Source organism: Labrus mixtus, chromosome 7, assembly GCF_963584025.1.
Source record: "Labrus mixtus chromosome 7, fLabMix1.1, whole genome shotgun sequence".
Classification (NCBI taxonomy): domain Eukaryota; kingdom Metazoa; phylum Chordata; class Actinopteri; order Labriformes; family Labridae; genus Labrus; species Labrus mixtus.
Window position 1 is genome coordinate 41,663 of NC_083618.1, and position 26,538 is coordinate 68,200.

At 39.7% G+C, this 26,538-nt stretch overlaps 1 protein-coding gene across 1 annotated transcript in view; it reads right to left on the reverse strand.

Annotated features, from left to right (window-relative positions):
* Positions 1-410: 410 nt before the first annotated feature.
* col7a1 (collagen, type VII, alpha 1) overlaps positions 411-26,538 on the reverse strand; it is a 63,283-nt gene continuing 37,155 nt past the window's right edge. Inside the window, exons 81-119 of the mRNA XM_061041892.1 lie at positions 26,076-26,111; positions 25,949-25,993; positions 25,829-25,861; positions 25,635-25,697; positions 25,469-25,504; positions 24,817-24,897; positions 24,635-24,703; positions 18,587-18,622; positions 17,954-18,013; positions 17,824-17,868; positions 17,698-17,733; positions 16,666-16,701; positions 16,528-16,587; positions 16,329-16,454; positions 16,170-16,241; positions 15,684-15,719; positions 15,531-15,590; positions 15,374-15,418; positions 14,928-14,963; positions 14,767-14,802; positions 14,044-14,100; positions 13,864-13,935; positions 13,643-13,714; positions 13,501-13,536; positions 13,330-13,410; positions 11,316-11,369; positions 11,125-11,178; positions 10,953-11,015; positions 10,806-10,868; positions 10,553-10,669; positions 7,471-7,548; positions 7,084-7,137; positions 6,895-6,943; positions 6,669-6,677; positions 5,329-5,412; positions 4,898-5,023; positions 2,977-3,150; positions 2,348-2,530; positions 411-2,256 (exon numbers count right to left, since the gene is read on the reverse strand). Coding sequence (XP_060897875.1) covers positions 2,234-2,256; positions 2,348-2,530; positions 2,977-3,150; positions 4,898-5,023; positions 5,329-5,412; positions 6,669-6,677; positions 6,895-6,943; positions 7,084-7,137; positions 7,471-7,548; positions 10,553-10,669; positions 10,806-10,868; positions 10,953-11,015; positions 11,125-11,178; positions 11,316-11,369; positions 13,330-13,410; positions 13,501-13,536; positions 13,643-13,714; positions 13,864-13,935; positions 14,044-14,100; positions 14,767-14,802; positions 14,928-14,963; positions 15,374-15,418; positions 15,531-15,590; positions 15,684-15,719; positions 16,170-16,241; positions 16,329-16,454; positions 16,528-16,587; positions 16,666-16,701; positions 17,698-17,733; positions 17,824-17,868; positions 17,954-18,013; positions 18,587-18,622; positions 24,635-24,703; positions 24,817-24,897; positions 25,469-25,504; positions 25,635-25,697; positions 25,829-25,861; positions 25,949-25,993; positions 26,076-26,111 — 2,496 coding nt within the window. The 3' untranslated portion in view covers positions 411-2,233. The remainder of the gene's footprint in view (positions 2,257-2,347; positions 2,531-2,976; positions 3,151-4,897; positions 5,024-5,328; positions 5,413-6,668; positions 6,678-6,894; positions 6,944-7,083; positions 7,138-7,470; positions 7,549-10,552; positions 10,670-10,805; positions 10,869-10,952; positions 11,016-11,124; positions 11,179-11,315; positions 11,370-13,329; positions 13,411-13,500; positions 13,537-13,642; positions 13,715-13,863; positions 13,936-14,043; positions 14,101-14,766; positions 14,803-14,927; positions 14,964-15,373; positions 15,419-15,530; positions 15,591-15,683; positions 15,720-16,169; positions 16,242-16,328; positions 16,455-16,527; positions 16,588-16,665; positions 16,702-17,697; positions 17,734-17,823; positions 17,869-17,953; positions 18,014-18,586; positions 18,623-24,634; positions 24,704-24,816; positions 24,898-25,468; positions 25,505-25,634; positions 25,698-25,828; positions 25,862-25,948; positions 25,994-26,075; positions 26,112-26,538) is intronic.

The following is a 26,538-nucleotide window of genomic DNA, read 5'->3' on the forward strand; positions in this document are numbered from 1 at the left end:
GGACGGAGCAGTCATGGCCAACAAGCAGAAAATTCTCTCATTAGAAAAATCTGCTGATGAAATTAAAACATCTTGATCAGTTACACACACACACACACACGCACACGCATACGCACACGCACAAACACGCACACGCACACGCACACGCACACACACACACACACACGTGAAAAAACACAGTCCTATCTCTTGATCGTCTACATTAAGCCCTCCATTAAAAACTGGAAAAAATTCCATTCTTAAAGTATTCCATTCATGTAGACACAGATCACTGACACCTTATCGTTTGATTCCAGTTGTCAAACAGACTGATGAGGTCACATGTTGTGTTTTTAAAGTGTTGTCAAAAAATGAGCTAAGTTGCTAACATAACGTTAGCATTAAGAGATGAAAATGACAGAACACCAAACTAGTTTGTACTCAATTCTTTGGTTTATTAGAAATGCTTAAATGATATATAATACAACAGATACAGAGTGGTTTCTCACCACATAAAAACACAAGCTTCCATCTTCAATACACAGTATAAAAATACCTTTAAAAATAGCACCTTTTCTCTGGCAGGTAAACATGTAGTCAAGATCACAAACACAACGCCCCCCCAAAAATATAAAAACACATTATTTACAAAACATTGGCAGAACAATGTGCTTGATTCTTCATATTTAATACAAATGATAAAACTTTACCATTATGTTAGCCAAATATATAGTTGTTCTTGCATAGTTTAAATGAAGAGGAGTGATTTCTAGGCCTCGGCTGCTCTGAAATGAAGTCCTTGTTTTCTGTGTAGACACGTCTAGTTAAAACTTTTTGAAGACTTAAATCTGCTTCTTGACTTTTTAATTTCAATCAAACAAAACAAAGCTGGTCTTAAATGAAAAGCAACAAAACAAGACAATGTCAGTAAAGTACATTTCTTCTTTAAAGGGTCACTGCAGTAAGAATAAATCTGAGCCTGTTTGTTTGAATCTGAAGCTACTTGTGTAAACATTTTTAAGACATTGACTAAAGAGGCTGCTAATAATTGTCTCAGAGACTATATGCTGAAATTCTAACATGAGGTTTTTTTTTTCTATGTTGACAAGCTTACAGTAAGATTATGAGAAGACTTCCCTCAAATTCTCATTATCAAGAAAACCCTCCCGAACACAGAACACCCTGCACACTTTGCTATTTTACTATTTAGTGCTGATAGTTATACAGTCCGTAAGTTAAAGAATGGGCACAATGATAGAGCACATCATGAAGCAGCAGCCATGCAGTAACCACCAATTTGGTGAGAGGTGTATAGTTTGTGGTGTCCGTCAAAAAATGTGCCTTTATATGTAATATTCCCTTCAGGATTAGAGAGGGTCTACTAGTGTTTTCCTTTGCTAACACAGCTATGTGTTGATAGTTATTATGTGTCAAGGAGAAAAGTATCAAATGTTAAAATTGTAATTCTATTGTATTTCATGGCAGCATAATATCATAATGAAATCATGAGAACATACACCTTCATTAGCAAAGGGAAACAGTGTTCAAATATAAACCTTTTCCCTCCCTGACGTCATCAATTGATTGACCTGTGTCTGAAGCAGTAAAGCTCTATTCTGTAACAGAAAACACTATTAAGAAAATGTTCACCTATTAAAAAGATCTTGCAAACCGCTGAAGTCAGAGAAGTCCATCTCTCTGAGGGCTGAACTGATTTAACTGATCATCACTTCCAAACAGAGACAAACTTCTATCAGATATTTTGTTCCGGTAATTAGAAGAGTAAAAGGCTCACCAAAATGGTATTTACTGAAGGATTATTGCATCAGACTGGAAGGTGTCAGACCATTTGTTCCCTCCCTCTCTGTATGCAGAAGGAAATCTCATTATCTTTGTGCAGCATGAAATGGAAAAAGATCCTGAAGCACCTTTATACTTGGGCATAGTTCAACTGTGAAAATCAGAGTGAAGACTGATGAAAATGTTGCTTCTAGGTGTGCAAATGTTTATTATTGCGCAAAAAAGTAATCTTTTAAGTTAATTAACAATATATATTGTTTGTTTTTTTCTTGGGTTTTCTTACATTAAACAAGGAGGCACTTTGGTATCCCTTTGGGCTTTAGTTTGGTCAGGATTACAGAAACAATAAATAAACAAATGAAAAAAATCTTGATCATAAACATGACAAAATAAATGATCAATAAAATGAGAAAAAAAGGCTAAAATTCCTGCGCTGAGGAGGATTTGGCCACAATCACCGTGCTGTCGTCAAGGTACCTGACAACAGATCAGTATTTAGAATGCATACATTCAATACGTAGGAGAGGTTTGTTAGTGTGTGTGTGTGTGTTTGTGTTTGTTTGAGTACCTTTGACCTCCCCAAGGCATGCCTCCTCACACTCCTCCAGCTCAAGGAAGCGGTTGTCGTTTCCTTCACAGCCGCTGTAGATGAAAGGCCTGCAGGCCTGAACCTGACTGTTAAAGTACCAGCGCATAGTGTATCGCCCACAGCTGCCCTCCTCCAACGGCAGGAGGCACAGGTCTGCTGGAGCTGTAGAACACACACACACACACAAGCACACAAAAACAGTGAGGGAGAGCACATACAGACTGAAAGGAGGCTCATGCAGAAAGGTAAGGGGAGACCAGTAGAAAAGGAGCAGAGCAGCAACAAGAGCAACAGAGACCCAAAAACAAGCATCCATGACAACTGAATAATAGAATAGAATAGAATAGAAATACTTTATTGATCCCAAACTGGGAAATTGTGGAAACTGAGCTCTATCAACACCAAACTTTCTTTTTCAATAAATCAAATATTTTTGGATGCAAAGTTACTCATTAGCACTGATCTCTTCAGTTCTACTCGCATATCGTTAAATTAACAACAAATGCAGCCTGACACATGCAGGGAGGGCCAAACACCAGGCAGGCAGAAGGGCAGAATTAACCCTTTGTAAATCCCCAAATAGGATAACAACGTGTGAGCTGGTTTACCTTCCCCTGTGACTCTCCTCTTGGACCTGACTGACTTGGGTTTGACTTCTCTCAGAGATGCAACTTTTACTGCTTTCTGACCACCAACTGTTGCTGCTTTCTTAACGTCAGCACTGGCTGAACTCTTTGCTTTAACTCTGACTGTTTTGTCAGATTTATCTTTGACAGCCTCACCTGTCCACACACACGCACGCACGCACGCACGCACACACACACACACACACACACACACACACACACACACACACACACACACACACACACACACACACACACACACACACACACAGAAACACAGCATTAAACACATCCAATTGAAAAGAAGGAATGAAAACATGTTAAAACAGAGGTTTACAGATCATATATCTACAGGACACGGACTGAGGACGGTGTGAGCCTGTATCAGCATGTGTGAGGATGTGTTCATCGCCAACACAGTCTCATGAAGTGGCAAAACGAGCACAAAGAGAAACGCATAAATAACATGAGACATGCTCCTCCAGCACAAATTGGATTATCTGCTGATTTATTAAATCAAATTATGGGTCATGAGCATAAAATTTGAAACGCCATCTTCTGTTCATCATCACACGATACAGCAAAGTTTGTAGCATGTAAAGCAATTGAATGAATGTCAGGGTCATCATTGTGTGACTTAAATCATTTCGCTAAAGGGGGATCTTGGTATTACAAGATGTGGTTGTCTGTCCATATTTTAGTTTGCCGTGATCTTTGGTCTTAATAACACTTCATTTAACAAACTCAGTGGACAAAGTTGGTGAGACAAAATTAGTTGGAGGTCAAGTGTTCTTACTGACCTGACTCAAACCCAAATATACACTGTATGATGGAGCAAAGTACTATGAATACAAGGCAAAAGGAGAGAACTTTAAACAAGCAAAGAACATGTCAATATAAGAACTTCAAAAAAGAGCTGAATGTATTTAAGGTGGTTCACCTTCAGAACTCACTGAGTGGTCTAATGGTTTTTGGAAACAGCTTACACTTCTAGGGCAGGCTGTCTGAAAAGTCTGCCCTTTTCATGTAATTAATCAATTATTGTGCCTCCATCCTCTTTGGTCGTCAGAGAATCACATTGATTTCAATGTTCTGATCGTACACAAATCATTTGGTCAGACACGTTGTATGAACTAGTTCCTCTCAGGCATAACCCTGCTCTTAAAGGGATACTTCACCCATTTGCATTAATCATTAGAAACCTGGTAGTATTTTTGAATGGTCGTGCATCCTGCCCTCATTTTCCCCTGAGATTGGAAATCTTTGTATTTCTGAGTCTGAAAAGGAGCTTCCAGTGACGCAAAAATCACCATTTTGCAATTGGGGCGGACTGGTAGTGTCGGTGCTCTCACTGTTTGTCTATGGACACAGACATAGAGTCTGTTTTCTGCCAGGAATTTCCAAGATCAATTCTGGAAGAAATCTCTGAATCAGTTGTGTAAACGGCCTTGTGTGTGTTGAAGTAAATATGTCTGTAAACCTGACCTTAGTGGGAGTGGCCTGCGGTGCTGTGCATTCTGGGATTTGGTGTCTTTCATCTACATGAGCCAAAAAGACACTTTCTGCCTTTTCTCGGCCAAGAAGGCACCAACTTCAAAATGTATTTCACATTTCTACTACATATATGACCCAATGTCAATACAGATTCATGTTTCAACGGGTGAAGTATCCCTTTAAGGATGCACACTGTTCTGTTGAGAAACATTTCACTACAAATGACTTTGTTTGTTTGTCTTTCATTAGCTGTACTGCTGTATTTTTTATGTTTGTAATGGCTTTCAGACAATATGATTTTGCCACAAAATTCCCATGGAGCCAGATTGTGTTAGGCAATCTGTAGGCAATCTGTAGGAAAATGCCCTTTCCCTGCATGATAGCATCGACTCAGTCTGAAACACAGTACCATCGCTCTGGTTGGCAGAGGGAGTGAAAAGGAGCAGCTCATCCAGGGGCTCGTCGTAGGCCTCGATTGAGTAGATGTGTTCATAGTCCGGGTCGTTGGTGTTCACCACCACACGGAGCTCATGGCCTGAGAGAAGAGCAATGCCACACAAGTCAGAGATCCTTCAAATCAGATGGGGAACAAAAATGAAATATAAGCAATAACCTAATACTTGAGGTTACATGCTCAGAGAGCATATCCAGACAAAAATCATATTGGACATGAGCAAAAATGGAGTCCTCTGTTTTCCTGTTGAGAAAACCACCCAGTGTTCAGAGGTCTCCATACACGGCACCACCAAGTTACACCTGTTTGTTAGGCACGGACACAAAGACAGACACACACACACAGAGATCAAGGTGACAGATAGAGCAATGGACAGACACACTCACCCTCCTCACCCTTCAGGGCCACTTGTTGCTCCGCAGCAGGCCGAGCCCTGACCGTGGGCTGGAAGCGACTTACTGGGCCTGAACCTGAGAGAGCCAGATACAAGACAGGGAGAAGCAAACAGGAACACCGAGGGAGCAGGGACAGGATTCAGGGAGCGAGGGAGACCAGGTAAGTGTTACACAGGAGGGAAAAGAGGGAGAGACCAGAAACAGAAGATACTGGTAGTAAAACCTTCACACACATCAGCCAAAACAACCCCCAAGACACCACAAAAAACATTCCACCATTCCAACATACACACCGGCTAAAAGGATTTACTAAGTTTTTGTAAGACCAGAAGGGCCATCTTCCAAAAACTGGCTGTAATCCTTTCAGGACTCAACCTGCTGCTGCACGGACTTGTGTCATCAACAACCAGTCCAACATTTTTTGACTTGAATCAGCACTGATTCAAGGAAAGCTCACATTATCTGACTTGTATATTATGAAACATACATCTTATCCCTTGGAGAGTAATAAACAAACATGACTTAAATGTTTGTCATGGCCTTGTTTTCATCAACGCTGCATATTTATTTACAGCCTGCCACACTCATCACATGCTGCTGCAGCTGCTGCTTCTAAACACTGAGGAAGTCCTGCAGCGATAAAGCGCTAACACATTAGTTCAAACTTGATTCAAACGTGGTGTTTGTCTTTCTCTGAATTCATATACTTAGAATTGTTTATTGTCATTCACTTAGACCGTGAGGGCATTTAAAAATGATCTTTTGATTATAAAAAGAATGTAATATTGCTTCTGTGATTGTAATTTATACAGTGTTAGAAATGATATTTCCTCTTTTAGCGCACATAATTAAGGGAAAGCTTTTTCTTGAAGATCAATAAAATATCAAACATGTGCATGGAGTCATATAAAACTACAAAGTAAAAGTTTTATATGGAACATAACAAAACATTTTTTTTTGCAAAGCAAAAACATATTTGAGATTTTCCCAATTTTTGTATTCTTTTTGATTATTTTAAGTCTGAATCAAATTGGGCGGCCATATTTCACATAAATGTTTTAGTGTTCTCAAATAAATCCCGTGGAAAAAAGGGAATTATTTTAGTGTACAGAGGTTTGAATGATGATGCATTTTAATCATTCAATCCCACACTAATGCGTAACACGTGCTACTGCACTAAAGCAATTTATATGAGATACTGTATATGAGCCTGACTGCTGTCAGTACAGACTCTGCAGCAGCATATGTGGTATAGTACAATGCTGTGACTCATGCTCAATCACAGCCCGTCTGTCTCTCTCTCTCCTGCTGCAGCTGAGCGGCTCACTCACCTCCACACGCTTAGGATCCGACAGATGGACAGGACGGAAGCAGAGAGAGAGGAGAAAATGAAGGTCAGTTAAAAAAGAGTCATTGCTGTACTTCTCTGCAGCTACTTCTAAATGTTACAGAGTTTAGCTGAGAAGCCGTGACTCACTCGCTGTGATCACCATTTGAAGTTCAACTTGGGGACAACTCTTTTATAAATTAGTAATGCAAGATGCATGAGAGACTCACCACAGTGCTGACTCATCTCTGTGCGCACGTACTCTCTGACCTCATCTTCCTGAATTCAGAATAAAGAGGGGGAAAGGAACACACTTTAAAAACAAACAAAACACACACACATAACTCAAAGCTTGATGTAAGTGTCCTTTAGTGACGCCATCTTCAGATTGAGCCCTGGGGTTGGGATCAGGCACTGACCGTCATGCCTGGCTCTCCTCTGTCTCCCTTGGCTCCATCTGGTCCAAGCTCTCCCTGCAACATGGACATGTTTCAGGACACACAGACCCACAGAGAGGCTGGCAGCACATTTATTCAATAGACTGAGACCGGTTACATTTACTACATGCAAAGTCAAAATAAAAGGTTAAATATGCCATATGTACTAACTAACTGATAGAAATAGAATTCTAAGAGTTATGACTTCCTGTCTGAGTTCTGTATCCTTGTCTCTCTGAGGTACTGTCAAAAGATAAATAGCTACTAAATATTTAACAAGATTTTCAGATGTTTTTGATGAGAGTTTCCTGAACTTAGGGTGTAGTGTCTGTCAAAGATTGTTCCCAAGACACAACATGTGACTCGTACCTGTTCTCCTCGCTCCCCTGGGATTCCTGGGACACCACGTGGACCCACCATGGCGGGACCAATTGGACCTCTCTCTCCCTGATGTGTTACAACATACAACTCAGTAGTAGACAATTGTAGTGAAACGTTAAACAAGAAAAAGAAAAGGCTCCCTGAGACTGTATAAATCAACTCTGACATCATTTTAGAAAACATAAAGCCAGCAGTTGATGTTGTCCTACATTTCCAATAGAATCTTTAAATTGTATTTTAACTTCGTATTTCTGTACAATACTTATCCGATCTCAACTTATAAACACACAATTCCCATGTATGATAATGCAGACATCAATGCTACAGAAAATACTGTTTTTAAGTGCACTAATGCAGTTCAGCTACATCTGTTCTTTTAGAAACATGAAAGTAAATGTAAAATACTAGAATTAATTCAAATGAGAACCTTAAAAACTAGTTTTTCCGGCATCTGACATCTGAAAATATACTCCTCTGTACAATACATTTTCTTTTTTGTCTTCATTTGTCTTTGTCCCTCTCTCTAAGCAGAATAGATCCTCAGCCATCCAGCACCAATGCAAATCTTGCTTTTTGGGGAAAAAACGTGCAACTTGAATCTTGTTTATCTGAGTTTGAAAAAAAGGAGTATCCATCAGACACCATTGATGTAGCCCTGCTCTCCTGTCACCTGTTTCCTTTATTTACTTGACGATCCAGCAGACAAGCCAGTCATACAAATGCTCATCAACCTGCCAATCATCCTGAAGCATCATGAACCAATACCCAGCAATCAAACAGGATATGTCAGGTGCAGAAGAATAAAGAGAACAAACTGAGGACAGACACTGTGTAGCCGTTATCAGCAGTCACGTTTACGACCTCTCTTCCTGCAGGACTCAGGACTGTGGATTAACATTACTTTCCCCAAGGAACAAAGCAACTGATCAATGATTTAAGTCTCCCTCTCAGACAGGATGTTATGAACTTTTACAACACCTTGAATAAACAATCGAGCGGAAACAGAACACTCTGCTATCTACGAATGGACCCCAAAGACATGAACTGTGACTGAAACCAGTCTCTGCAAAGTCGTAAAATTGACCATCTGTTGAAGGACTGCTGAAGAACTGATTAAACCACAGCTTTCAATTCTGCATCAAATGAACATTTATGTCTTTCTTCATCTAGATATTTGTAATTGTCACATTGAATGTATTATAATCATCTTTTTAAACTCAAAATCTGATCTTCAGAATAGGAATAAGAGTTATATTATGTTTAATAGGAATTTGACGTGGAGCGCTATTGCCATCTAGTGTTAGAATATCCATGAAGACGTAACCTTCATAATTATACATTAAGACGTGTTATAAAGCACACTCTTTGATATTAGCTATAGAAGGTGTTATTTAAAGACACCAACTTCTTTTCCTACTTTATTAATATGTCTTATTAAGAATGTTGACTGTATAACATGTTTTTGTTCACCTACAGGATGGGATTAACTGAGGATGTTCCCAGATGGTGTGATTTTCATCTCAACATGAATCTGATAGAAATGTTTGTCTAAATATATGACGTGAACCTACATCAACGTGGATCTGATAGAAATAATATCAAAATGAATGTATGGTGACGTATATATGTTTAGATTCTTATTCTTAATCTTATTGAGTAAACTCGGTTTAGTTTAAACAATTGTCCTCCGGTCAGAATGGGAGTCACTCTTGCTCTCTTCTCTTCGGACTTCGGTCCAAATCACTTCTTTTAAGTTTGTGCCGTAGAGATGATTCTCTGCCGAACTTTCTTTTTCACGCACAATTTTTGGAACATCAATTCTTTCTGGCTCAAGCAAGGTTTTTGAACTTTCTTCTCCAAAGTCTTTGCTCTTCAATTTTGAACGCCAATTCCTTAATTTGGATTCATCAAGATGGCCATCTGGTTAATCTGAATTGGAAATCGACGTATCAAAAGACTCTTTAATATTTTTTCCTGTTGGATCCTCTTGGAGCTTCTGAGACAACGGCTGAACCGACGTACAATCTCCATCCCAGCTGCACACTCCGACCAAGTTGTTAAGGCATCTAATCTGGCCCGTGGACCTCTCTGGGCCTGAAAAGAACCGCTTGCCAGAGACTGACCAGCCGGCGGAGTTCAATTGAACACATCTCACAGTAAGACTGCTGGTGGCAAGGGGTGTTGGATGATTAAGTCATGAGTCGTGTCTATTCAGAGCCCTCCTTTAAATCCAAATAGAATCCCAAAATTCCTTTATCAACCTTTTCTTTTTGACCATTTTCTGATCAAGTCATTCAAACAATACCGCGTCTTATCTCATTACTAAATATATAATGTCACCATACATTATAATTGCATTATCTTGATCATAATAATCATATTCTTTGTCTGTTTCATCTATACATTATTATTTACCCCATTTATATTAAATTTTACACATAAAATTCAGGACTTTGTCTGTGTGTTTTCTTGTTTAACATTTCCAGAACTTACTTCTTTCAAGATATGAAACTGACTGATTAATTAATTAACTTATACCATTAAAGTTATTTTCTTCCTTTAACAGGAAGTGGTGCCCCCTTCTTAAATCCGAGGTTAAATAAAGATATAACATCTTAATAATTTAATTACGCTACAACTGTATTCTTTTTATATCAGTCTGATATCATACATTAGATGTCAAAACTTCATTGTTTTTGGCCATACCACTGACTGTGGGTATTTTGTGCACTCACTTAGAGCTGTAAATGACACGAGTTGTTCTTATATGTTATATCCCAGATCTGTCTTACATCATCCTTACATTACTGTATCTAATATTGTTTGTATGTTTGCACATTGTCTGTCTGCTGCCCTTATGTCTGCCTCTCACTTTCTTTCTGTCACTTTTCTCTTGAGAGTTGTTATTGTGTGTATAGTCATTTCTTTTTTATACCTACGTTCTTCTTCACATTCAAATCTGTGTACTGACATATTTGATGTTGCACACATTTGCTTGTATAACAAGTGATTGTAAAATTCATCCTGTCTCATTTTCTCTTTACCACACCAATGAAGAAAGGATAGTCACCTTCTGACCCTGGAGCCCCTCTGGGCCTTTAGCACCAGCTGGTCCCTGCGCTCCAGACAGACCCGGAGCCCCATCCACACCTCTTGGACCAGGAGGACCAGGGACCCCAGAGGGACCCTAAATGAAGCACAGAGACTTTAAGTTATTTATCCCAGGGTTCCTATAGTTCATAGAATGAGCAATATTGTGCTGCTGTCCGTACATTCAATATCATTACATTTGCACTACATTTAAATTACATTAAGCTTCTCACCCTTTCACCTTTCTCTCCCTGAGCTCCTTTAGATCCTGCAACTCCGTCAAAACCACGGTCACCCTGTGCACAAAACAATTAGAACTTGGAAACATTTATTTTCAAAAGGATATATAAAAATGTTATTAAAAAATATACAGCACAGACCTTGGGACCAACTATTCCCTCCTTTCCAGGAGTGCCTGTGGGGCCTGAAGGTCCCAGTTCCCCCTGAAAAACATAGACATCATGGATGTAGAGATACTAAGTCTTTGAGAAGCACACACAAGCTTTTATATGAAAAGATGGTTCCTGGTTCTACCACAGAGACAGCTCATACCTGTTCACCTTTTCTCCCTGGTAGCCCAGGTCGTCCATTAATACCAGAACCCCCCTTCAACACAAACAGTCATATTCATATATTTTGCAAGTGCTTAGAACACAGTACAGAAGAAGAATGAATGTCTGTCAGCACAACACCATCCAGCGGAGTTCAAACATTCATACTGTCTAAAAGTGACTTAATACAACCTTATCTCCTTTGGGTCCATCGCCTCCACAAGCCCCCTTGGGTCCTCGGTCACCCTGGAAACACATTAAATCACTGACGACGGCATATGAAGATGCTTGTCAGTCAAAAAGAGAGACAGCCCACCAACCCTTCATGACAGAGAGTCCATGGTACATGTAGCACCCTGAAGAGCGAGCGGGCGCAGGACTTTCATTTCATTTAAATGCAGAGAACTCTGAGAGGCTGTTGTCTGCTTTTATCTTTAAAGCACACAGTGAACAAGGATAACTTTGGCAGTTTTCAACACAGTTTTTAGTTTTTGACTTTAAAAGGTGACTTGTAATTCATAACAATTATTCCAGAGTTACAGTAAGACTAATGATAGTTGCACACACATATATATATATATATATATATATATATATATATATACATATATAATACTTGTTGTGGTGACAGGCACAAGAAATAACTTTCATACAGAAGACTGGAATACCATCTGTGCATAACTATTGACCCTGCTCTTCTTCAAGTACCCAACATGAATGCACCACAGCACTAAGCAGAATTTAGCACAGTTACAGTGGCAAGGACTAAACTTCCTTCAAGAGGAAGAAACCTGGAAGAGAACTAGACTGAACAGCTTTCTGCAGAGACTGCTGTGCTCTTATCTCATACCTCATCTCAAAATTAGGAGAACTGAGCCTCAGACAAAGCTTACTCAAGAAACTGGAAGTAGTACAAGTAGAACATACAAGTGACAAAATAAATTTACAGCAGTAATTGGAAACCACACACATGGATATTTGGGAACGAGAACTAGAGTAGAGTAGACTGACATCACTTACGTCTATGAAGTAAATATGAGGCAGCTGTTAGCTTAGCTTAGCAGAATGACTGAAAACGAGAGCTAGCCTAGTTTCTCTAAAACTCACAATGTCTGATAAATGGCATATGTAAAACTATTCTTTAAATTGACCAGTCCACCACTTACTTAAGAACTCGGAAGGGAGGTAAAATGTCTCCAAGATCTTCCACCAAGTCCAGTTCAAGCTTTGGCCCCTCAAGAGGAGTTTTGTATCTCACTATTTCTTAAGCAAGATCATTTGAAAGACAACAATGGAGCCTGGAAGTTAGTGGTCCATTCAAGAAAGAGTACAGCACATAACATCCCCCATCAGTGATGTAATGGTAGTGGTAATGTTATTGATGTCATTCATTTGCTCGACAGCATGGCTCTGAAATTATGTCACGACTCTTCTGAAACTGAGCGATACAGTGTACTACAGGCCAAGGAAGAAACCCATTACATTTTCGAGTCACTGACTCTCAAACAAGCAGGTATATAACTGCTTTGAATTTGTATTGTTTTGTAAATGTATTCAGATGGCTGCCGATGCTATGCTAACCTGTCTAGCTCTGAGTACAGCTATAATTGCAGAACAGAATCAGTAGTACCTTCTTATGTTACTCACAAAAAAATGAAATGACTGCAATTCCCAAAATGTTGAATTTTCCATTTTCCATAAAGTTTAAATGTCCCATCCTACGCCTGATGTTTTATTTGAACTCTTTCGGAGATGTCTGTGTCATCTGTGACATATCGGTTGTAGCTATATGCTTGTGTGTCTTTTCTTTTGTACTTATTCTCCTACTGGCCTAACCTTCCAAAAATAAAGACCCTATACTAATGTAAAAACAAACCAGTCATCCGTCGCAACTCTGAGCCATTGCCCACGTCTTTGATTGATTCAATGATTTGAAAAAAATTCAAATAAATAAATTAAGTGAGAGAAAATGTCTTTCAGGCTGAGCAAACACATATTTCCAGGTATTAATCATCAGAATGCTGGAATGAAAGTGAATGTGCTGCATGAATATTTATGACACGTTTTGTGTTAATTCTTTTCAATCATATAAATTTCATGCTACTATGGAGTTGTGATAATCACCACCCACCCTTGAAAGGGCTTGAAACCACGCAGAATGAACACGCATCAGTCTCGTACATAAACACACAAACAATGAAGATACCTTGATTCCTCTCATTCCAGCGATGCCAAGCTCTCCCTTATCCCCCTTCCACCCCTGCAGCCCGTCTTTTCCTGATAAACCCTGAGAAGAAAACATTTCAAAATCCTTCCCCTGTTCTGTCCACGAAAGAGAATAAAAACACATCAAATGTGCAAATGAAAGAACACAGACCGATTCGCCGGGTACTCCTGGTTGTCCGGCTTCACCCTGCAGACAGAAGACAGAATTACAGTGATTAGAGCAGTGAAATGATTACCTTTGCTGTCTACAGACTGAATATTCACAAGGATCATTTATGCTCCATGTTACTAACCTTCTGACCCCCAGGGCCACGGGCACCAGGAAATCCAGTGGATCCTCTTTCTCCTGGTTCTCCCCTCAGACCCTAAAATCAGATACACACAAACAGAAATATGGATATTGATCATTTGTAATATCTATACTGTGACATCGTATCTCTTAACATATCGTTTAAATATCATCTTTTCCTGGATGAGTGATTCATAGTGCAAAAACTAGAACAAAATGATGTACCAGCTCCCCAGTGGGTCCCTCTTGTCCTTTCACCCCTTTTTCTCCCTGCACACCTTTGGGTCCCCTGTCACCCTAAAAAAAAGAAAAAGGAGCAAAAGTGAAATCAACAACAAGCAAACCCAGACATAAGTGGATGTTTTGCTGTAATAAACATTAGGACCCGTCCAGGTGTTCACTGACTGTTTCTCCTTTGGTGCCCTTTTCTCCAGTAGGACCTCCAACCAGCACAGTGTCCCCCTGTGAGAGACAAAACAGCTGCTGAACACCTGGCTAAACCCCAAAGCTAAAACATCAAAGCACAATGTTTCATACAGTTTTAGTTAAGGAAGAAGTTGGGCTTCAGGCCTCTCTGCCAGACAGCCTTCAGGCAGCAGCAGGTGAGGGAATAAGAGAGCAAAAAGATGGAAGGGAAAAAAGATCAGGCTGGATGAACTGGTCAAAACCCACAAATTTCACCCAGGGATGCACTTGCTGCCCTAACCTAACCTAACTGTGGTCATATAAGTGGTTACATGTGTCAGTAATGTTGTAAAATTCTCAAATTCAGGTAGACTTATGAACCAAATCTACTTGTTTAGGTTAAGGATCATGAAAAGATTGCTCCCCTGGTTTTAGAGAGAAATACCTTTCATGCAGAAAGGCAGACAAGCAAACCCTCTACAATGTGCATCTGAAATATGTGACCTGTTGTATTAAAGCCTGTTAACACTGAGTGTATTCATATATTCCTCCTGCCATCAACTGATTAGATCTCATGAAAGAGCTCGTTCACAAAAAGGCAACATGAATAAATTCTATTTTCCTCTTTCTTCATTTTTATTCCCCTGTCGTCTTTACAAACACAAACGAATACACAAGGAGAGAGAGAGAGGATCAGGAATGGAGCTTAAAATGCACACACACCTTCTCTCCTTTGTCACCTTGCAGCCCTGCGTCTCCCTGAAAAAAAAAAGATTGAATGCAAAATATTTCATTGAGTAAATTTAATTCACTTCTTTACATGATCGCTCGAGGGACAAAAGCTAGCACGATGTCACATCGGAAAATGCACAGGCAGTGTTCACCTTCTCTCCTCGAAGTCCTCGAGTCCCTGGTGGACCCTGATGAACACACACACACACAAACACACACACACCATGCAATATTATATACATCTTTAAACTGGAAACAGTCAGAGCATTTTTCTACTTTGCACCCATTTCTTTGGGGAGAAAACTAAACTGACTCATCAGGATGTACAGTTTAAATAAAGAGATTGCAAAAGTTGATTGGACTTGAAATGGTTCCTAAACACTGTGATGGAGGACAAGGCTTTTTAAGGGTTTTTTCTACAATTTAATGAATACATTTTGTTCTTGTGAAGAACATCTCTTGAATTTAAGATTTATTCATGTGTTTTCCCCTTTATACCTCTGCACAGACCCCTTACTGGTGCATGGAGCCTTTTAAAAACAAGTTATTTTTCAGGGTGATGGATTACAAAAGATGACGTAAAAAAATTGCTGCTTACCGATGTCCCTCTCTCCCCATCCAAGCCAGCACGACCCTCTTCTCCCTAAGATGTGAAAGACAGGGAAAGGGAAACAAAGAATACACAGATGTAAGGGTCTATCACCTGAAGGCAAATTCACATCAGGTTACATTTCAATGATACAGTGATTTCTTACTCTGGGCCCTGAATCTCCTCTCTCTCCTCTGGGACCGGGGACCCCTACACCCACTTCTCCCTGGCAACAGAAATAACAAGTACACCCTTCAAACAGGTCCATCTTAAGTCTCAAGGTAAGGAGCTAGAAATATGTGAAGGCTTGGAGAGTCACCTTGTCACCTTTGACCCCATTGGTGCCAGGAGTGCCCTAGAAAGAAAGTATCAATCATTATGTCATAAATCACACTGGTTTTTGTCCATTTACCACTTTGAAACTATGAAGTAAAGTAACAGTAAAGTTTATTTATACAGACAACGGTCACAAAGTGCTTTAAATCAACAAAAATCAACATACATATAATAAAAACAGGAACCAAAGAATACTTAATGGACGGGCATTATAAAAGCCTGATATAACCAGGAACAATAATTGGTACAGTAAAACAGTGATCCATGGGTAGACTGGGTCTCAACATCAAGGTTTTGAAGTGTTTTTTAAAAGACTCAACAGAGTCAGAAACACAAAGTGAGATGGGAACGGATTTCCAGAGGATTGGTGCTATGGACTGAAACGCACGATCACCACAAGTCTTAAAATGTGTCTGTGGGACAACTTAGCAACTAATCACAGCTTCTCAAACACAAGATCCAAACTTACTGCTGGTCCAAGAGGTCCAGAAGGACCAGGAGGTCCCACGTTGCCTGCTCGGCCTGCAAATCCTTGGAGACCCTGAAAATTAGACCGTAATAGTAAAAAAAAAACCATACAATTAAAGACCAAAACAAACAGTGTTGAGTAATCAGCAAATCCACAGACCCTCTCCCCTGGTGGTCCTGGAGGTCCTGGTTGTCCAGCTTCTCCCCCCGGGCCGGGCTGCCCTGCACCACCTGGCTTCCCCTGCAGCCCAGGAGGACCTGCTGGACCAGGAAGGCCGGGATCTCCCTGGATTAAAGTGACAGTTATATTTTTGAACTGTGGAACATCGGCTTAATCTGATGAGAGTGACTCGACTCACCTTTAAACCCTGAGGCCCATCCCGACCAGGAGGACCAGCAAGTCCAATTCCCTTCTCCCCCTGAAACACACATTTTGACAACCGTTTCACATGGATCAGGTTTGATATCAGGGAAATGAACCGGTAACAAAAACTCACCTTATCTCCTTTTGGCCCTGGAGATCCTTTTACCCCCTGCAAGGAAAACAATATGAAGTTGTTTAAATTAGAATGGCTGATGTCTTAGATTTTAAAATATAAATCACTGCTTTTTAACAAAGTTACAGTTGTTGAAATAGTTTGACAAACTTTTTCCTTCTAATAACAGAATGGCCCTCATTATTATTCCTGTGCGGACATGTTTGTTTATCATCAGAGTTAACATGCCTCGTTAACCTGAAGGATAACAATCAACACCTTGGACATCACAGGAGAGATTACAGTTGACACTTTAAAATAGAAAGTCTGGAGACTTTAATCACACTGCTGCAGAAGGTTGAGTAAGGTAGCATCCAATAATTAGACTGCTCAGAACTCCACAAAAAGAATCCTAGAAAACATTTACCTGTATTCTTATATCTTTTTATTTGTAACAGCACTTCTGTGTACATGCTGGTTAACAGCAAGTCGTGTCTTTTCATTTTCTTTAAGATTTACACATTTTTAATTTGGAGAAACATAAAAATGGTGGGGAAAAAACATATCACTGACCTTCAGCTTGATGTGTACAAAAAGAAACGTATGTTTTTGAGAAAGATTCAACAATTAATTTTTTTTATGGCTTCAGGTTGTAATTAAAATATTTATAATCAAAGTCAAATGTATCATTTTTATAGTAAGGCATTATAAGCAGTGCTTCATAAAGTTCATAAAAATACAGATGAAACTCATATTTATATACATTATGAATATACTGGCCAAATGTTTGATCTTTTTCTTTTCACTTTTTAGTTTTTCTCAGGCGCAATCTGCATTAAGATGATAAGAGATTTATTAAAGCCAATATATTGGCATTTTATCCTTAACAACAACATGTAACATTGTCCTGTAATTATATTACACTAGAGTTATGGGAACAATATGATGATGTACAATATTTTAACAACAAATGTGTGAAAGTAAAAAGTAAAAACAAAAAAACAAAAAACTATGCATCCATAAATCCAAAACAAGTGGAAGCTGATTACTTACATCTTCTCCATGCTCTCCTTGTTCACCAGCTACTCCCTAAACAGATAAAGTGATAAAAACATGTTGTTTGATTGACACTTTGAACAATATTTTTTTTTTTTTTAAGTGGAGTATGATGGTACTCACTCTCTCTCCTTTGGAACCAGCACTACCTTTATCTCCCCTGGTACCCTAAAAGACCGCATAAATCACATGATAAAAAAAAACGTTTTGTCTCTGACTGGGAATTAACTTCTGCTGGTTTGTCCAGACTCACCTTTTCTCCAGATAGACCTCTCTCCCCCGTCACACCTGGCAGCGTTTGGCCAGCCAGACCCTGCAACAACCAAATCCATGTCATATGAGTCTGCTTCATTGTATACATTCTTATTTTAGGCTTTCACTTATTGACTAGGCTGCAATAACTGAGCGTGTACAGCTACATTTAATACTTTGATTTAGCATTTGAGCTTTAAAGACCAGTCAATGACCAGTCAAACTGCAGGTATATTTATGTATGAACAGCTTTGAACGTGTGGACCGATGGGATATTTACAATGAATTGATAGTGGACGGCAGAGTTCCTTGGACAAATAAAACAAATAATAAAAAACATGGTATAATAAAAGTGGCAGTGCTGAGGTTCTAGTTTATGGAATAGGACAGACATGAAGTCCCAATGACCCTGAAACTCTTATCAGTTCATTCTTTAGTCCGAGTTGAAATTTGTGTTTATCTTAAGGGTTATCTGACTTATTGTGTAACAAAAACGATAAGGCCGTACATATGTCTGTACAGATGGAAGATGAAAAGACTGGAAACAACCTGCAAACATAATGTCTCCGCTGTCAACGGCACAGTATAAAAAAGATTTATATAGCTACCTCATTGTTAAACAAAGGTGACTCACCCGTTCTCCTTTGGGTCCAGGGGGTCCAGCGACGGCCTGTCAGAGGAAAGAAAAAGAGAGGAAATTAAAGTAATGGCTTGTGCGATACAGCATGGGCTCTCATTCATGAATAGATGTAAACATACATACAAGCTTTAGTATACCTAGCCTACCATTAGATTTCCAGATGTTAAAGGTCAAGAGCCTTAAAGAGGACATATTATAGCCCTTTTCTAACCTTTTCAAACAGTCCCCTGTGGTCTAAATGAAACATCTGTGCTGTGCTTTGGTCAAAATATAACATGAATCAAGCACCAGAGGAGGTTTGTGACCCTGTATAAACCAGGTCTCTCAGAACGCTCCGTTTTGGTGTGTGTGTCTCTTTAAATGCAATGACCCCCCCCCCCCCCTGAGTTTTCCCAGTAGACATCATCCTGCCCTTACCTGGTGCAGATACGTCTGATACGGCAGAGACAGTTCCAGGACCAGATATTAGTCTCGACTGTTTTTCTCCAATCAACCTTTCAGAGCTATATTCCATTTTTTCTACGTCGAAACCGTCAACCTGTCTTTTGGACCCAATCCCAACCAAGCTGTTTAAGGAAGTCTTTCCCTTAGTTAGCAACTCTATATTAGATATGATCAATATGTCTTTACTGGCAGGCTATGTACCACAGACATTTAAAGTAGCGGAAATCAAACATCTACTTAAAAAGCCTACTCTAGATTCAGGAACTCTAGCTAGCTATAGGCCTATATCCAACCTTCCTTTTTTCTCGAAGATCCTGGAGAAGGTGGTAGCTAATCAGCTGTGTGACTTTCTCCATGACAACTGTTTATTTGAGGAGTTTCAGTCAGGATTTAGAGTCCACCATAGCACTGAGACTGCACTAGTTAAAGTTACAAACGATCTACTTCTAGCTTCAGACAGGGGACTTCTGTCTGTGCTCGTCTTGTTAGATCTTAGTGCTGCTTTTGACACCATTGACCATCAGACCTATTATACAGACTAGAACATTTACTTGGAATTACAGGGACTGCTTTAAGTTGGTTTGAATCCTACTTATCAGACCGATCTCAGTTTGTACATGTTAATGATGAGTCCTCTATGCACACTAAAGTTTGCCATGGAGTCCCACAAGGTTCAGTGTTTGGACCAATTCTCTTTACATTATATATGGTTCCTCTGGGAAATATTATGAGGAAACACTCCATACAGTTTCATTGTTATGCAGATGATACTCAGCTTTATGTATCAATGAAGCCCGATGGCACCAGTCAGTTATGTCAGCTAGAAACGTGCCTTAAGGACATTAGGACCTGGATGACCAGATTTTTTTTGCTATTTAACTCAGACAAGACTGAAGTTATTGTGCTAGGCCCTAAGACTTTTTCTAGTGATTTGACTGTCCTTAGTGACATCAGCCTGGCATCTAGCACCACTGTTAGGAATCTAGGAGTTCTTTTTGATCAAGATATGTCTTTTAGCTCTCACATCAGTCAAGTTTCAAGAACAGCCTACTTTCACCTTCGTAATATATCCAAGATCAGGAATATCCTGTCGCAAAATGATGCAGAAAAACTAGTTCATGCATTTGTTACCTCCAGATTGGATTATTGTAACTCTCTTTAGTCAGGGTGCTCTGGCAAATCTCTAAAGACTCTTCAACTAGTCCAGAACGCTGCAGCTTGTGTACTGACCAGAACTAGGAAATGGGACCACATCACTCCTGTCCTGGCTTCTCTGCACTGGCTCCCTATACAGTCTAGAATAGAATTCAAGATCCTTCTTCTCACCTACAAAGCTCTAAATGGCCAGGCACCATCTTATCTTAAGGAGCTACTAGTGCCGTACTGCCCCTTGAGAACATTACGGTCCCAGAATGCAGGCCTACTAGTGGTACCTACAGTCTCTAAGTGTACTATGGGGGGTAAAGCCTTCAGTTATCGGGCTCCTCTCCTCTGGAACCGCCTTCCAGCCGGGGTCCAGGAGGCAGACACAGTCTGTATTTTTAAGAATAGACTTAAAACTTTCCTTTTTGATAAATCTTATAGTTAGGGCTGGTGCTGGTGTAGACCAGCTCTTAGTTATGCTGCTATAGGCTTAGACTACCGGGGGAACTGGCACCTTGAGCTCCTCTCTCTCTCTCTCTCTCTCTCTCTCTCTCTGTGCATATACAGTACATCATATTACTGCATGTATCTATCTGTAAATCTCAGTCACTAACCACCAGATCGTTGGTTGACGGCCTGCCAGAACAACCCCCCCCCCCCCCCCACACACACACACTCCCTCCCCTCCCCACCGGATTGTTGATGGACGGTCTACCTCCCCCCACCCCCTTGCTCCCTATCCCTCTTCCTGCATCTTATCCCATCTCTCCCCCTATCCCTTTCCAAGCCCGGCGCAGTCTAGGCCTGTGAAGACTGTTTCATCATGAGCCGGGGATCCGGCCGAAGATTTCTGCCTTTTAATAAGACAGTTTTTTCTTACCACTGTAACTTTTGCTGCTTTGCTAAAGTGCTCATGATGGATAGGCCGGATCTTTGTAACATAGCAATAAGTAAGGTCTTTTACCTGCTTTTTGTAACATAGCAATAAGTAAGGTCTTTTACCTGCTTTTTGTAACATAACAATGAGTAAGGTCTTTTACCTGCTCTTTTGTAATGTTAACAGACAAAGAGTAAGGTATTTTACCTGCTTCTTGTAAAGTGTCTCGAGATAACACTTGTTATGAGTTGACGCTATACAAATAAAAATTGATTGATTGATTGATTGATTGATTGATAAATCCTCTGTAGTGACAATAAAAATGGCGGACATGCGCAAAAGTTTTGTTCTAGGCTGGGGGTGGAGTCCATGGGTGGAGATATCAGGGGAGGGGAGGGATTTCTTTTACCAGAATCCCACTGTGACGTCACAGATTGAGCAAATTGAAACGACCACTTTTCTGTGTGACTACAAACAAAGGACTGGATGAGTTTATTTCACATTTTGTGGGTCGGTAGACATTCAGGTTACCCAAATATATGTTCAAAAATACTGTAAAAGTGGATTTTTCATAATATGTCCCCTTAAACTTATTCAGAGATAACAGACAGAAAAAAATCTTACTATGTAATCATTGCATTACATTTTTGGAATCTAAGCCCCTCAATCTTATAATAACACACATAATTCTGAATCAATACTTTTCCATTCCAAACACAAACCCATGAGGCTTAATTTCAGGAACATTTTGTCAAAGTTGTTGCTTTTTTCTTCACTCTCTAAGACTCAACTTGTGTTTCTCAGGAATGAGTAAATTTTTCTTTATGGGACTGAAATAAAAACAGGTCACTTCATCTTAGGTGATAGGAAGTGCAATGTCGCTTGGTTTTTGTTTCTGTGTGTGTTTGTGCATGTATGTGTGAGTGTGTGATCAAGTGCTGGAGCTGCCAATAGATGGACAAGTGTTGCCTGGTTATTTATCAAAGCCGTGAACTCTCTGACAGTGTCATCACGGCTCTGTCCAAGGTGCTGAACCTGAGGCTGTCAACAGTGAGGGAGCTGTTCGAGACACTCATCACTATTTGTGTCAACAACACAAACAGCAGGAGTGACAGCAAAATACAGAGCATTTGACACGCTGGTAGCTACATCTTTATTGTCTTTTTAACAGCAGAGAGAGAGACTGCAACACAGGCAACGAGAAGGCCCCAGAAACCATTAAGTACTCTATCCTGTCCTGTGATCCTTTGTTTCACACGAAATCACAAACGAGTATAATAGGAAAGCAAAATAGGAAAAGAGCATTAGAACAGCTAACGTCAACAACACATGAAGCATTTGAAGGAGAATATGATAAAACATTACCAAAAAGAGAATGATAACTTAAGGTTATACATGTGCCTTTGATGCCTAACAAAAGATTTCAAGCTTTTCTACATATTACCAAACAAATGACATTTCATCCGTCGAACAGCTGTTGCACATCTGGTGAAAAAGCAAGTCACAGAATTCCTTTAAAAATGCTTCGATTATGAAATCTGGCAGCCCATCTGATTTATTCAAGAGCTGTATTACAAAAAGCTGTGCTGTAGGCCATCCAGTTTAATTTCTCTTGGCTGGGGAGAGAGGGGAAGTGATGCACCAGCAACAATGGTAAATCATTGACACAGTGCATACCATTTTGCAAGATCAGATGAGGCTACTTCAAATGAGATACAGGTTTATAAGATGAGATGAGTCTGATTAGGGATGAAATGATTTTGCCTGTCTTAGAGACGTGATGTATGCTTTTGACCTTCTGTCATTTTCAGTCTCACTGAGCTGAAATTATGCTAAAGGAACATCCTTATTGAGTTGGCTCAGATTTTGTCAACCAATCTGTCTTAACAGATGTCTGCAGTCACTCAAATACAAACAACTGGCAGGCATACATAATCAGTGATAGTTGTGCAATGCTAACATGTCATGGTAAGGCAGGGCAAAATATTCACTCCCTATCAGAAGTCTATTGTGCATGATCATGCATGATTTGATGAGTTCTTAAGGTTAGCCTGGATATGAGACTTTACAAATCAAAGCTTGAACTATCAAAGCTCAGGTCATTGGCTTAAAGCGTTCTCTTTTATTTCTGATTTACAAATCCAGAGCAATCTCAACAAGCTGGTTCAATGCTTCAACACTTGAGACAATATTCCATAAATAGATCCAAGGATTTAGCTAAAATTCTTATCCATGATTGGTTGTTTTTTGGGCACCACACAGAACTCCACGGGGCTTTTCTCCATTTAGCAACAATTCTGCAGAAAAAAAAAAAAATCTCATGGGCTGCAGCACACCAGATTAAACAGACCCATTTGTGAGGGAATGTGGACACAAGCTGGACAGACCAAATCTGTTTCTGACATGTGAAAAACTAATTTTGTTGGGTCAATATACGACAGAGTGTTTGTTCTTTGAATGTCAATCAATATCAGTCGTACAACGGACAATTCCCAGAGTGGCAGCTCGCAGAAGAGGAAGTTCTTGCATTACTGCCTAATCCCAGTTCAGAATACCCACCAAATGGCATCGGATGTTTGTGCTGGGAATATTTTATTCTAGCAGGAAACTGAATGATAGAGAGGACTGTAAAAGGTAACAGCAGACAGGTCATTTGAGAAATGTTTTTTGGTATTTTCTACATTATGAAAAAACGAGTGAAGACCAAATATTACCTTTTAAGATATTTTCTGACTTGACCAGGACATTCAAAACTCATTAACCAAATCTAAAGTTTATTAAGGTTGGAGGTATGTGTCTGTTGCATATTTAGAAATAAGAAATAAGAGCCTGTCTGCATGATCTTCTGTCACTCCACCACACCTGTGTATTGTGTTTGACCTTGATGAAACACAATTTCTACATTTGATATCCATTAAACACCTTGTGAAGTGTGTTGACTGGATTTAATCCACTGGCTGCTGACAGATTCACACTTTAACTAGGTCAGATGTAATTTATTCTGAGGTTTTCTGTTGGTGAGCTGTTTGTAGTCATATTCCTCCCACTCAGTCTATTGGTTTGCTCTATTCCAGCTAACTCAGATATCTGAGTTAAAATATGAAATTAGATAGAGACAGCTAGCAGCAAATCACAGAGTGGGCTTCTAGACAACTACAAGGGTAAGCATTTTGGAGGAATGTATGTGGAAACAAATAATATTATGGGCTTAATAAAGTATATCAAAATCAAAAATAAGATAGACAAACAAGTGCAGCATGTTAGAGTCTAGTTGGGACCAAATTATTTGACTAATACTTTTGAATTTGTTTTTCAAACAAAATAACTTTTTGTTTTATTACAGATGTCGTGACTCTTCAAGGGAACCTAAGAGTAAGTCCACCAACAATAGTGTTGTGCATCAGACGAAAACTCTTGCAGTAAGAAGCTTATATTAGCCAAACAGACATTTTTTAATGACTTCAGGCAGAAAATCATTCTGTAGCTGGGATCACATCCAATAAAAGTAAGCACAAAAAGCAATTTCATTCACCATCCTTTAAGCCAGAGGCAGCTCTGTAGATACGCCATGTTCTCACCTTCCCTGGAGGGCCACTGTCTCCCTGCTCTCCTTTTAAGCCTGCCTGGCCTGGAGGTCCAGCAATGCCCTGAGGAACAAATTACACAATGAAGACATCGCTATCCATTATATAGGCACAGCACACACAGGAAACACCAAACACACAGTTGACAACATGGGCACAAACACAGACACACACACCTGCTTTCCTGGTAACCCAGGTAGTCCTTCTTTACCAGGTACCCCGTCCCTCCCAGGGACTCCTGGTTTACCCGATTCACCCTAAGGAGAAGCACAATTTCAGTTTATAATTCGTACTTTATCTGTAAAAACAGAATCATAATAATATTTAAAATACAAAGATTAAAAAGCCAAAGCCGTCTTTTTGATGTCACAGAATGCTTAGCTTTCTCAGTGCAAGTGGTGTCAATTAGATGCAAAGTTCTCTACTCCAGAGTTAGCAAAGTTCATGCACACTCTTGAATATAACCTTTTTTCTTGTTTAAGTTCTAATAGATATAATCTTCTTTTTTTTTCAACAAGCCTTCAAAATGAAGGAGTCAGTGTGGTGTACGAGACATGTTGAGGTGATTGCTGGTTATTCAGCTGAAGGTAAAACTAATCACATGTTGTGTACCCTGCTGTTAAACAGATTGGACACAAAACACAGCTGAAGCCAACATATATAAGTGAAGTTTGGTACACATGTTTTGGCATTTTTATTTAATTGCCTTCCTATTTTCAGCTATAAATAAAAACGCCTTAGGCTCTAAAAATGACTTCAGTTTTACACTTCCTTGTCGTGCTCTGCAGTGCCACAACAGAAGGAGTAGGATCAGGATTGCATACTCACCACCTGCCCAGGCAGTCCTGGAGGACCTTGTGGACCCTGTAGGGAGAAATATATACTGTGTTATAAGGCATCACAATATAATACACACATATGAGTGAAATGTATGAGGAAAACAAACACAGTTTTTCTTCCCTGAGGAAAGGTTGTGATTTATGGGGACACTTACTATAGCTCCTGGAGGACCTGGCGGTCCTGGCAGACCTGTGCTCCCTTGGGCACCTGGAGGACCCTGCAGGAAGGAGAAATAAAGTCACACAATTGTAACCTTTATACAATATCATTGCGTAGACTGTTATTTAGGTATAAAAGCAGCTGAATCTCTGTCTCATAAAATGTAAAATACCAGTGAAGCTGTTTTACCTGAACTCCAACCCCAGCCTCGCCTTGATTACCCTGCAGAAAAAAACACAAACCAAATATTTTTATTATGTTGGTCCACATCAGTAAGAAAGCAGCACATTGCACATGTTGTAAACTCACCTTCACACCTGCTGGACCTGGAAGCCCGTTGGGACCCATAGGGCCCTAATTGAAACACATAAACATTAATGTGTAACCTGGGGCTGCTAACGATGATCTATGAATATGTGCATGCTGCAGAACTTACAGTTGGCCCCCTTACACCAGGCTCTCCTGGGTTTCCCTAGAAGATAAATACAAGTCAGACACAGAGTATTCCTATTAAAACAACAATTATTTTTGACACTGTCTAAATTGGAAACTGGAAATGTTTATATAGTATAAATTAATGTTGACCGTTTTTCTCTCAGACTTATCTGTTTTCTAATCCTCTCCTTTACATGTGTGTGGTATTCTCTAACCCAAAATCTAATCCTGTTTCCTTTTCACTATCTACTGTTGGTGGGGTAGTTTGCTTTTGTAGTTCATATAAAAGCATTGGTATTAAATTAACTGTTTCATAACCAGAGCAAAACTCCTCACAGTATGTTTAAACTTAACAAACTCCAAGTTTTCAAGGAATATTACGACAATTTTGGAAATGCTCATATGTGATCTTACCGGATAGTATGAATAAAGATGAAAGCTTTATGAGTTTGATATTACTTTTT